The 13,337-nt window shown below is 32.7% G+C and overlaps 2 protein-coding genes across 8 annotated transcripts in view; one reads left to right on the top strand and one right to left on the bottom strand.

Moving 5' to 3' along the window:
* The window catches only part of LOC136777042 (phytanoyl-CoA dioxygenase, peroxisomal-like), a 44,798-nt gene that overhangs the window by 19,537 nt on the left and 11,924 nt on the right, over positions 1-13,337 (bottom strand). The gene's annotated exons all lie outside the window — the stretch shown is intronic.
* Positions 1-13,337, top strand: part of LOC136777035 (histamine H2 receptor-like) — a 36,969-nt gene that overhangs the window by 15,435 nt on the left and 8,197 nt on the right. For 4 of the 5 annotated variants that reach the window (XM_066733054.1, XM_066733057.1, XM_066733055.1 and 1 more), the window contains exons 2-4: positions 10,667-10,917; positions 10,980-11,176; positions 12,167-12,304. In XM_066733054.1, the coding sequence (XP_066589151.1) occupies positions 10,816-10,917; positions 10,980-11,176; positions 12,167-12,304 (437 nt within the window). In that variant the 5' untranslated portion in view covers positions 10,667-10,815. The remainder of the gene's footprint in view (positions 1-10,666; positions 10,918-10,979; positions 11,177-12,166; positions 12,305-13,337) is intronic. The other variant, XM_066733056.1, reaches the window with a different exon arrangement.

The raw sequence follows: 13,337 nt of genomic DNA, 5'->3' as shown, positions 1-13,337 counted from the left end.
ATTTAGTTGCCACCAGTAACTTGCTTGCACTCTCCAACTGAAGGAACTTGTTATTCGAACTTTATGCTTTTTTCTTTCTCAAAGATATAATATCATTGAGAAAAAATTGTGCTTTGAATAACATAATTTTAACGGATGTAAATATCATTTGAATAAAAATTTATTTTTTCTATTAAACATTTATTGATTATAATTGGGTAAATTATTTCATTGGGACTATAATCGATGCAAGATTTATTTGAATCAAGTATTTATTTTTTCGGTGTAACAGAGATTAGAGAAAAATTTTTGTAGTGCATACAATTAGTGGTATGCATTGATCAAGCAGTAAATGAAAAATGTGTGTGATAATTAAGTTTTTATCTTTTTACAAAAATTCTGACTATTTCGAAGCTATGGTCTTTTTCAGGGTAGTGAATGTCGAATGAATTTTTGAATACAGTAGTTTCGATGCATGGTAACAAATAAGCATGACTTTTTTAGATTTTCCTAAAGATGGGAAGTGTATAAGAAAAAGGACACCTCTCGTGGGAAGAAATGGGTAAATAAGTGATGTTTGCCAAAGGGTCACGTAACGCTCTTTCTTTCTTCATTTTCACAGATCGATAAACTCTTTTGTGCCCTTTCCTATTTCTTATAACTCCTGTGTCCTATTCTTTAACCACATCACTTCCGGTACTATATTGTAACACGTTCGCCATTGTCACACTCTGACGTATAACGATACGAACATAATTTTATACCATTATTTTTATGAGTCACGATACCATTTTACTGCTTTATCAAAAGGTCCCTCGCCTTTTTTATTGCGTTAAAAAGCTCTCGACACTCTCCTTGTAATTTCTTTGTTACTCTATTTTTGGTATATCGATTTTTTATAATTATCACGACAAAAATATCCCTTTCGAAATGCTTTATAGAAAAACTGGTTTGCAATTAAAAAAATTAGTGGGATAAGTGTACAATTAATATACGATAAATTTTTAATTCTATGGTGTATATAATTTGACGATTAAAATTGAATTTTATCCAAGTTTTAATAATGCAGGTGAAATGGAGTAGGGGTGTCTTCTAGATATGCCATAAATTTGAAGAGAAGAGTTTAATGAGTGTCACAAGACGAAACTATAATAATCAGAAAATTAATCTGCGTGATATAGGATTCCAAGTACAATTTGCATCGCAATTTGGAAGCCGGTGGCAAGCGTCAAGAGGAATTTCCAGTTCACCTCAAGCCCGAATTATACGCATACCAATACGATGAGCCATGCGGTGGTGGCCAACTTAGCTTGAAATTATAACGAATTTCACCGCTGACAGCGAATTAAAGGAAATCTTCCCGTGGGATTCTTGCGAAGAAAATGCGACGAGTAAACCGTGAAACTGTCAGGAAACTTACTCAACTTAACCAGAAATCACACGCATATTTCCAAAGCTACTCTCTTCGTTCAATCTCCGCATTACATTATGTAACTCTGAAACTCATTATTGAAAAAGGAATAATATCGTTTTCATATAAAAGCCCCCGAAGGGATTTAAAAAAATGTAAATTATTCGGATGAAATAATGATACTGAAACTAAATATATATATATATATATATATATGATCATTTTTTTATTTAATTTTTTTATTTATGATAAAAAATTGATAAATATTATTTGTATAAACAAAAGTTTTATTAATTCAAGATTTTTATCAAATGTGTATTTTTAGTTATGCTGAGCGAAGAGCTTGATTAGTGTGATATTATTTACAAGTTACTTAATTATACACATGCATAAGTATTTAATTGTGTATGGAATACATTTTCAGTTGTAAATGTGTTATTATTATTTGTCAATAACTAACATGGACATAGATATTAATGTAAATGAGATCATATACGTATATTTCCAAACTACTCTCTTCGTTCAATTTTCTCATTACGTTATATAACCCTGAAACTCATTATTAAAAGAAGAATAATTTCGTTTTGCATTATCTAATTGCTTTTTCCATTAACAATAAAAAATTAATAGATTGATTATACACATTTACTCTATTAATCTAAAATTTTTGTCAAATGCAATTTTAGTTATGCTGAATGAAGAGCTTGATTAGTGTGAAATTATTGACTAGTTACTTAATTATACACACACAAAATTACCTATTGGTGTATAGAACACATTTAAGCTGTAAATATGTTACCATTATTTGTCAATAACTAACATGGTATAGATATTAATGTAGTTGAGATGGCTTTTAGTAAAAGGAGGTTAATGTTTGCCATGGCGTACTTGTTAACTCGGTCCAGAAATAGAAATTGTCATAATCTATGGGAATAGGAATATGCTACAGCCCGCATTTGGCTCAAAGGAATTAGTTAGCTGCTATACTATACTATATCAACGCAAGGTTCCCTACGTTTTATGGAAATGTGCCAGGATCCCTTTTCTTGCAAGTTTTTCCACTTGGATCAAAAAACACCATCCAAAACATTTCCCTCTCATTGTTAACCCCATGAAAAAATCATCTTTTGATATATATATAGATTGATGAAAAAGAAGATTATTAAATTTATCGAGTTTTTATCTTGCCTGAGTCACGTACGAGCTTAGCATATTTTTCTCATTTTGCGTCCTTGCCACTGAGGAATTAGAAATTTTCTTGATCCCATCCAAGGCATTAAAAGCTATAGCTTCTATTTTGTTGATAAATAAATAAAAAGTGGTTCAAGGTCGCGATCTTTCGCTTAAATTATTTTCCACAGGAAAATTTGGAGAATTTCCTCGTATGAAACATCAGCTGGGCCAGCTTAATTCATTTTCATATTTGAGAAAGATCCTTTTTCGTGTTCTTCCTAGTTACGGGAGTAGAATATAAAGTAGGAGCTAATGCACTTTGGTCCGTTGTTAAATCCAACGACTAATTACCTCCCTGTAGACTAGAAAAAAGTGATTATAATGTGTAACGCGTTTTTATCTGGCGAGAGCCACGTGCAAGCTCGACATATTTTGCAGTCAGCGCAATTTCACAGTTCCATTATACGGGCTAGTGCAAACGGATAACAATTTCAACGGCAAATTAACGATGCGGAATGCGTGGTGTTCTCGATTCAAAATCCTCCCTGGCGATTTCGCGACGCGACGATGATTCCTCTTTAATCGATTCGTCCAATTAAATAAAACCTGAGTGGGTCTAGACTTAATCTCGGGGTGCTTAAAAAACTTGGATCGAGCGCGATAAAATCGTATCAATTGCTTGAAAATTCAAATAAGTTTTGCTTCTTAATTTCTTACTTTTTTATTTCCAATAATTATTTCAAATAGTTATTCATACTCTGCCTTTAATTGATCGGTTCTTAAAAATTCATTATAATGATAAAATTGATTGTTTATACATATATAAACATTGTAAATCTATCGGACCAGAAATTAAGTGCAGGTTAAAATATAAAATTCTCTCTAAGGTTTTTATAAATTACTGACATTTGTTTTGTTTATCTTTTGTTGACATTTTGTAACATGGTGCTTGAATTTTGTAATAAAAATCAATTTTACAGTGAAGAGAGAATCTTTGATGATTTGTCATAGTAATAAAAGTAAAAGCGAAACATCTAAACATGCTAGTTTCTTTTCCATATGGAGCTTCGAACTTCAAAGATGAGGAAGAATTGAATTTCTTCGCTTGAAAATGTCGAATAAATGTTTTTTTCTTCACGATAAAAGCACGTCAACGAAAAGTCGGGGAGCTTTCAAGTGCGAGAACATAATACTATCGTTAGTTTTTTCTGCCAATAATTTCTTTCTGCCCGGTAAGCAATTAGCGATGTAACGAGTATTGGATGACGCTTCAGTTGTCTCGTTACAACTGGCGATAAATTGCAAAACAAGAATATGCAACGAGTCGCTAGGTAGAGAGCCATTATTTTGTAACTGCATGCTGCAGGGTATAATGATATGCGTTCATACATCAGTAACGCAGTCAACTACTGGCAAATAAACACTATTGCCCTTTGGCCCCCCAATTATTCTTTCTATAAGATTTTATAATTTATTATTCCAGTTAAGATTGAATTTATTTACTTTGAAATTATACCCTACAGAGTTTAAACTCTCTTATTTGTTAGTATTTTTCTATTTGAATTTATTTATTTACTTTGCAATTGTACCATAGAGTTTAAAATCTTTTATTTATGAGTATTTTTCTACTTCAATTTATTTTTTCTTCATTTTTTGCTTTTCGGAGACTCGTGATAATTGCTGGCTGATAACAGCGTGCAGGATTGTTCGCAGTGATAACGTGGCGAAATTTAGTGGACCGAATGTGGATGAAGAGAGTGGTAAGGACCTGCGACTAGTACAGCTACGTGACAAATTTCGCAATTTCCCAAAGAGCTGTGATCTGCAAAACCGATTTGCTGCGTCGATGGATCTACTTCAACACTTCCTGAAACACTTCCTGGAGACCATATTTTACATTATAGCGATTATTATTATGACCATTCATTTTATACAAATAAGGCACAAAACCTTAAACTTCTCCAAATTATGCTTAATATACACCAAATATATTAATACTTTATTTTATCACTTTCCAGTGCTAAGAAAAATAAATTTAAAGAAAAATAAATACTTCCTTTCTTAATTCAAATATAAGAAAATATAGAAATTTTAACAAAATTGTGATAAAATGAGTTTATGCTATTGTTCAAGGTTAAATATACAGTATATTTAACATGAAAAACTGTCAGGAAATAAGTCATGGAAAATTAATACAGTTACGTGACTGAAAATACACCAGGAGGATGATACGAAGGAAGATTTGGTATATCTTACAGACGATTATCCGCAATGAAAGCATAATTATTAATTCTAGAGGGTATAATTAATATTAAACTTATAATTCCTATGAAAATTGATAATACTCTATTTATCACAGATTAAAGTGATATAACTCAAATGGGATGAAAATGGAAATTTCACCATTCGATACCAGTTCATTCTGAGTGTTTACACGAGTAAGGAAAATTGTATATTCGTCATCTCTGATCGAATTGGCTGATAGCTGAGTCTGTCGGTGATTGACTGGGATAATTCAAGCCACTCGTCGAGCACGTAAAATGAAGAACGAGTATCGCGTGAACCACGAGATTTCCCATCACTCTCTAATCCACGTATCATCCCCTTGAATTGATCAGTCGAATGACAATGCTCGACATTAATTTTAACATTGCATGATTAAAACAGATAAAGCTAGTTTTATTAATACACAAAACTAATGTGTTAAAATGGATTAGTGTGAAATCATCCATAGCAAATTCAACCTATGACCTATTCCATCGAATAAATAAGTAGCCTCTCCCATAAATATTTGTCATGATTAATATCATCCTTAGATATTCACTCGTTTAACTTCCTAAAAAAAAACAACAAAATATTCTGATAAGAATTGATAATTCAAAGAAATCGTTGAATTATGCAAAATCGAAATGGAAAATTCTAAAAGCGTGTTGCTACTACCCTTTGCGGAGAATCTGTAATATTGCTCTGACCATATTGCTTTCCAAACTTGTGGCTTCTGGTCTATCGATACTGTGAAACTTGCAACAGAAGCTGTTGCTTTCAACGTAAACACACAACACAATTTCTACAGATAGGAAGCCATTTTCCAATGCATCGATAAACAAAGTATTTGGTAATAATCGGTAATTGCTTAACGTATTAGCATAGAAGCCATATTTCAATAGCTATATGTATGTTGTATACAGCTATTCTCTTGGCTATATTGTTAGAGCAATCGAAACCGATTAACTATAAGCAAAAACATCTTATATATTTGTTTAAAAAAAGAATTAAGAATTTGTTATATTGAATAATAGAATTATCATAAAAATAAATACTAATCCTATACTTTCACCAAAGCGTTAGGCTGAATCTTTCGTTAAAGATAAGACTCGATAATCCAATTTTTTAAAGTGACTTTGAGTTGGATGAGAGTGCACTGGCCACTTTCGTGCCTCGTGAAGATCAACTTCGACCATCTTCAAGAATACTGAATTGGTACTTGTGAATGAATAATAAACATAATAATCTTGATAAAAACATTTTTCGTAGAGAAAACTCCCTCGCTTTATATTTATTATACAAATTTAAAATGAAAAACACTAACACGTATATATAGAACTATCGATTAAAGTAAATACTAATTTTGTATTCTCTTGCAAAATAGAGCAGCTCGGTGAACCAAAACTAATGAACTGCTCCATTGAAGAAATGAGCTATCAGTATGTTGAATTAATCAAGTAACGATTTTTTATTTTCTTATCAAAATGTTAAAACTAATAAAATATTTAAAAAAATATTAAGACTAAGATAAAATAATTAATATGTTTTTGTATGTGTGTAGTAGGTCTGCTTCTATAAATAGTGCTAAAGTGATTAAAAATTCTTGTGGTTAGGAGGGTAGGCAATTAACTATAATTTATTAATAACACGTTAATCGAATGAGTATTATTTTGTTAATTTTCTACCAACATTTGATCTACTCCGAATTTTTTAATTAGTTTGAGCTTCAAAAGGAGCACTTGATCACTCATTATCACTGAGCTCTATATCTCTATATCTCTATATAAATACAATCATAGAGAAAATTACACTCTCACATTATTTCTTAAATGACCTTCCTTTGCTATTTATTTTTTTAGTGTGTTTGATACAAAGCGAATTCCATAATTCAACTACCCTACGAATTTATTAAACAGTCATAAATCACTGAACATCGGTCGATCCCTGATCCCACGTGAAAACCTTCGTTCATCGAAAGGTCGTATTCCGAACGTTTCATTTACTTTTCAGAGATATTTCGCATTATTTTTTCCACGTCTTTCCACGGAAGAAAATTCCAATGTTCGGCTCGAGGCAGCATCGAATTGATTAAAGATTCTTGGAATACGTAATATTCTTTCTGGAATGTAGCTGATTTTTAAGTGACGCAACTGGTGGAGATGTTTTTTTTTTAATTTTTGTAAATAACTTTTGGTTTTTAATATTTTCTCAAATTTTGATAAAAGGAACAACGTGAAATTATTATTTCATATTAATAATAAAGAGAATTGGTTTTCGATATTTTTAAAAACTGGAATAAAGAATCTAAAATATGCTTAGTACTCGCAATGCCAAATCATTTATCTCTGTGACAAAGAACACTCTTCCCTTTCAATTACACTCTTTAACTATACGCGCATGTCAGGGCTTTTCACATACTTTTAACAGATAAAAAAGCTCTAATAAAAAAACCATAAATATATAACTCTCTAATAATAAGTTAATAAAAATATATATTTTATCCAAGAACCAGATTTACACGATTACGTAGCATTAACAAATGATAAAAATCAAACTCTTCTTCATTTATTATTCTCCTTATACTTAGGCAGGTAAAATAGGTACACTAAAACGACACTATAAAATAGATGATAACGTTCGAACTTAATTCCAATAGATTTCCACGATTACTTTACATACAAAAAAAAAACGAATTGTAACCTTTAAAAAGATATTTATTTCTGTATTTCCACAGGAATTTAGATTTGGAATTAATTAAAATTCAGCTATGAGATAAAGACATGCAAATGAATTCTACACGTTGACATTACAATCCTTACTTGTTGCACGCCAACATTTTCTAATATATCAAGAAAATCCCCAGACGTCGAAAAAAAATAAATGCCTTCCGTAATATGCTTTGTCACGAATAGCTTTTCGATTCGCTTTCTCAATATCATATTATTACACAATTCTGCACGCTATATTCCACTTGTACAATCTATCATGAAATTCTAACTCGCAGTGTTTGCCATTTATTGCCAAGGTACAGTCGCAGTTTATCATTATCCTTAATGGAAAGCATCCCTTAAATTGAATTTCCAATAACAGTCGATATGTCCCAGGCTTCCTCGAGGCAGATTCTTCGAAAATTTTGCAATTTTCAAGTAACAATGGAGCAAAATGATTTGGAACAGCAAGTGGAACGATGAAGAGGAATGCGAGGATTTTTAATTAACGCGAATGAAATGAACGAAGCTCGAAGAGTCGAGGGTCGTTCATTGGATGGTTAGAGGGTGAGAATGGGTCATTTTAGGGGGAGGGGGGCGGGAGTCTGATAGCTGCGATTGGTAATTCGAAAGATACTTGTTGCACACGTTGGTACGCGTTGCTCGCGAATGAAAAGGGGAGTTTTGCTCTCGAGTGATGAGGACGCAGCAGAAATCGATAAAAGGAGAGCATTCGTGTACCTTCTGTACAATTCTATACTCTATTCCTTTTATCGACTTACCCCACGATAACCTGATAACAATAAACTGGCTCGAGGGAGAGATACAAATGATATTTATCTAAACAGATAAATTGAATACTTGAAATTCTTGTTACTTCTGGATGACTGTTTTATTATCAACGATGTAATCATTGTTTGAAAATAAATGATAGAATTTTTGTAATAATAATTATTAACTTGTTTACTCGTGCAGTTTAATGCAAATTTACAAACATTCTTAACTGTCAAACGTGACACGTGAGTGAATTTCATAATTAAGATGATTAAAGATGGATTTGAAATCAAGAAATTTGGAGAGAGAGGAATTTTCTAGTTAACGATGCAGTTAATATCGAGTAATGATCGTAGAGTTGAACTCCTCGTTAAGTGAAAAGAAGGGGTACCCTTTAAGTCCTTTTCACGAGCACTTGGGCTTTTACGTAGACCGTCAATTCGGAGATGAGCTGGAAGTCAATAAGAGCGAGGAAAAAAGGAAATTCTTTGCCAAGCTCGATCGACGCTGGCACTTCTCTCTCATCGAGAAATATAAATTCTTCGTTCTTATCTGCTCGATCCTCGATAATATATATTACCTTTTTTTATGGCATTATGTCAAAAATAAGACTCGTCGAAATTGGTAACTTTTTACACAATCTGCCTTTAAAATAGTTTCCACAATATAATTAATTTTACGCGTTCTTACCATATATACCTTGTAGATTCATAAAATATCGCGATATTTTTATGGGCTTCGGTACAAAGCGTGTGAAAACTTCTCGATCAATCTCGATGCTTTTTCAATCATAATTCCCTCTGCTTTCTCATTACTTTCAGTTATATATATATATATTTCTAGATTATACCGTTGAAACTCTTTCAAAGTTATCGAAAGTTCTTTTAAGGGAAAATACTAAAAATTGAAAGTAAATATTGATTAAGCGAGTAGATTGATTATAATATATGCAAGTTCCCTCGTTTGTTCACGTTTGGCATTAACGATCTATTAGCCAGCCAATAATGTCAAGGCATTCCTTACATGATTGAGTTTTGATCGAAGAATAAACAATTCCATGGCAGTATGAAAGCTTATAGATTGAATATTAGCTTTGCAGAACGAGAATAGAGAAAAGAAGCAGTGAGAACCTCGTGAAGAATGAATATCAATTTTACATGCGAAGAAAGCTATTGTCTCTAGTCGAATATAGATTTGTGTTATATATGTATATAAGTGCTTATATAAAAAACGTCCTTAAAAAGGATAAGCTTCCGAATCGAGAGTTACGAACACGATTTATGGATGTAAAGCTGAGTTTGTTAATCCTGATGAAATTTACAAGAAAGTAATCGAGAGAAGTATTGATTACACATACACACAGAATTTTCGTGGCTTTGTAATCCACTGAAAGTGTGTTTGGTACTGATTATATTTGCAAGAGACAAGCAAAAGTGGTATTATGAAAATTAGATCGTTCAGTGTTGCGTTATAGGTCTTAGGTGACCCATTAATTTTGCACTCGAACGATTTTCATTAGACAAGGAGCAACAATCGAGATTATAGTCGCAGTCACGTGTTTTCTAGGAAAATAAAATTCTATATTTTAAGAGAATTATTGAATCATCAGAGAATTGCGGTTATAATCGGAGACACGTGTTTTTCAGGAAATTAAAATTTTATATTTTGAGAGAATTATTGAATCATTAGAAAATTACGGTTATAATCGAAGACACGTGTTTTTCAAGAAATTAAAATTTTATGCATTAAGGGAATTATTGAATCGTGAGAATTGCGATTATAGTCGGAGACACGTGTTTTTGAGGAACAAAATTTTATACATTGAGAGAATAATTGATTCGTGAGTGTTGCTGTCGCGAGTTTTCACAATCGAGACGCACTAATGACTAATAATGGAGTTGACACACAGGCTGGCAGACTTAATCGAATTACCCTGACGAGACTCCAGCTCGTAATCTGACAATATACGCAGCTTCTTGACGCTCCATTCGCTTCCACTCGCGATCAGCGTCGAATTCATGACTCCCTGTACCTACCCTTGTCTCTGCCAGAGTCATATATCTATAGCTATTACTCTCGTATCATCCCACGATAATAATAACGACCCCCTCCTTTACAATATTATTATCAGTACTCCACTCAAGTACCTTTTGTATATGTACTAAAATCAATTCCAGGAATTTGCGTTAAAATAATAAATATATATATTTAATTGTTTACAGTATTATTATGTACTATATATATATATATATATATATATATATATATATATAGCATAGATTGAACAAAGTTTATCGAGTCTCAAAGGGAAGAGCATATAATTGTTCAAATAAGTGGAGTATTGTGTGATCCACAGGTGTTTCGACCGAAGCAAATGTGAAACGTTTGTTCGAGGGGAGCAGGGCCTTTACGTGAATAGGAGAATCTGGATGTTGGAGAGAGTGGAGACTGAGCGAGTGGGATCGGGCGAAAATCCAGCGGTAAGCATCAGGTCCCAAGGGAGGAATGGGCATTTGGCCCTTTGGCGTGGCTCTCATCCTCGTCTCTGCTCTGGGCCTCCTTCTCAATGCTTACGTTTTACTTGTCGTTCTTGGGCTTGGTAAACAGGTAATCAAAACTTTCCCATGTGAATAAATCAAATGTTATTATTATAAAAATCATTTATTTAGACACAGCAGCAACAAACCGCCAATACTTTGCTTCTGATACATTTGGGTTTAGTCGAAGGTGCATTGTCGTTGATATTACTGATTTTTACTACTGGCTCCTGGTCCGAAAAAGGAAGTTGGTGCGATTTGCACGGATTTCTACTGGCAGTCTTGCATCCAGTCGCTTTGTGGACTGTCACTGGACTGAATTGCGATAGGTTAGTTTAAAAATTTATAATAGTAACATTAAATATAAAACTCGGATTAAGGGATGAGAGGATTTAATTGTGATACTCGAGAATTTTAGCCTGATGGTATAAAATAATTTAAAATGATAATATTTTTACCTTTTCAAACTCTCTCGTGTCAATCGAGTTTATTAATAAAATTATTTTTTATCAATCCCTCGAATAATTCCTTCTCGGATATAAACATATTGATTTTCTCTCTCCTGTATTTTGTATGATGGATGACCATTAAAAGATTCAATCTCGACAAAATTCATTTAAAACAGTAGCTTCGATATCCGTTATCAGCATTTGTTCAATTTTAGCTTTAATAAATCGCTTTTCCCCGAGCGAGCTATATATAGCTTTATTCAGGCTTTTGTTGAATTGTTTTAACTTTCGCCTCGGATCGAACATCGTTTCTTTTCACAAATAAATAGTAATTAATGCTTTAAATAACTAATTCACTCGAAACAGTGAAATTCTTGAATGAAAATAATTTCCTTCTGCAAAATATACCTGTTACTAACATAGGCAATAAATATTATTTAGAATCTCTCTCCTTAAAATTTATGCACACAAAGTCTTATACGCTATAAAAGGCAGTGCACCATTTCATATTACATATTTCATAGGACGCATGAAGCTTGTATTATCGTCTGACCCTTCGTTACACGGACCAGGTTTGCTTAACTTTAACGAAACACCCTGCACACATCAACGTCGTTCTAAAGCCTCTCCATAAAATTTGCATATTTAATACCAAGAGCATCCTCGACAGACTCCATCCGAATAATTTGATTTAATACAACTTTTGCTCAGCACTCCTATCACATTTACGTTTTATTACCTGACAAACGAGCGACAAATTCAAATTCCTTGAAGAAATCTATTGTTGAATCGTATATAAGAGGGCATAAATCGTGCAAGTTTCAAATGAGATCCCTGCGATTGATTCATATGCAGAATTTGAAATTGCAGGTATTACGCAATTGCTGCACCACTGCATTATACAGCCCTGGTATCGCCGCGTCGGGTGGCCGTTGGACTGGCAGCCTCCTGGACGGGCGCCCTACTTTTGTGCTTACCGCCAATTTTTAGTCTGGTTCCGCCATACAGGTCAGAACTCCCTAGGAGCCTAATCTAATTGCTACTGAGAGAAAGCACCGTTTTTGTTTTCCGTACGCTCAAATAATAATAATCATAATTATATTGTTTAAAACTTCTTTATAATTATTGTACGTTAAATATACGTTAATCGTTGTGCATTATTGGAAAACTGTGCATAATTTTTTTTTCTCCTTCCATATGACACAGAAATGTATTTTCTATATATTATTCCGAGCTTTGCACCATTTTTCCACAAATTTTTACTGGCACTTTGCTAATTGCTATTGACAGCTCACACCTTATTTCTTCTCAATTTTATGGCTTTCAAAACCTTGAATTTTTTTAATCAGTTTTTCGGCACGACAAATGTATATAAATGCTTGATTTTTATACTTATGGAATTTGTTCATTCGATGTTTCGATCATGATTGTACTTGATGCTAATTACCATTGTTTAATTACACTGCGCTAAACACGCTTAATTATCTCAATTGGCAAATTTTTGTTTTTAAGCTTCCATTCCAATTAAACGTCGAATAATTTTCTGTTTTTGTTTAATGCAGAAAATATGTATGCGCTTTGTTTTCTATGTGCAATAAAGTTTTATCACTTCCCTTCACGATTCGTTTTATTTGCCTCTTCTACACCTTTTTCTGTGCTTCGATTTACGACTTTTTCATGCACACGCGTGAAAACCTTTGTTGAGAATTTTCTTCCAAAGTCTTTCACTTATACTTACTTCGTTCAGCTGTGAAATTGTCCTTTAAGATATTTTTTCTCAGCATGAACGATTATCCCATTGTTTTTATCGTAAGTTATTAATTAAATTTACTTAAAAATGAATAAAAATTAAATTCCTAAAAAAGAGAGATTACAAAACTCTACGTCAGTGACATGAAAAAATTTACACGTTAATAAGACACTATAAATTATTATCACACCTTTAAACTCGTGAGGAGAAAATTAGATTTATTTAAAAAATAATCTCTTGAAAAAAGAAATTACAGCACTATATCGATAACAGAGAAAAAACTTACACAAT

Source organism: Prorops nasuta, unplaced genomic scaffold (genome assembly GCF_024137725.1).
Source record: "Prorops nasuta isolate Cenicafe-Biocafe unplaced genomic scaffold, Cenicafe_Pnas_1.2 PNAS00010, whole genome shotgun sequence".
Lineage (NCBI taxonomy): Eukaryota > Metazoa > Arthropoda > Insecta > Hymenoptera > Bethylidae > Prorops > Prorops nasuta.
This window is presented reverse-complemented; position numbering and strand designations above follow the sequence as displayed.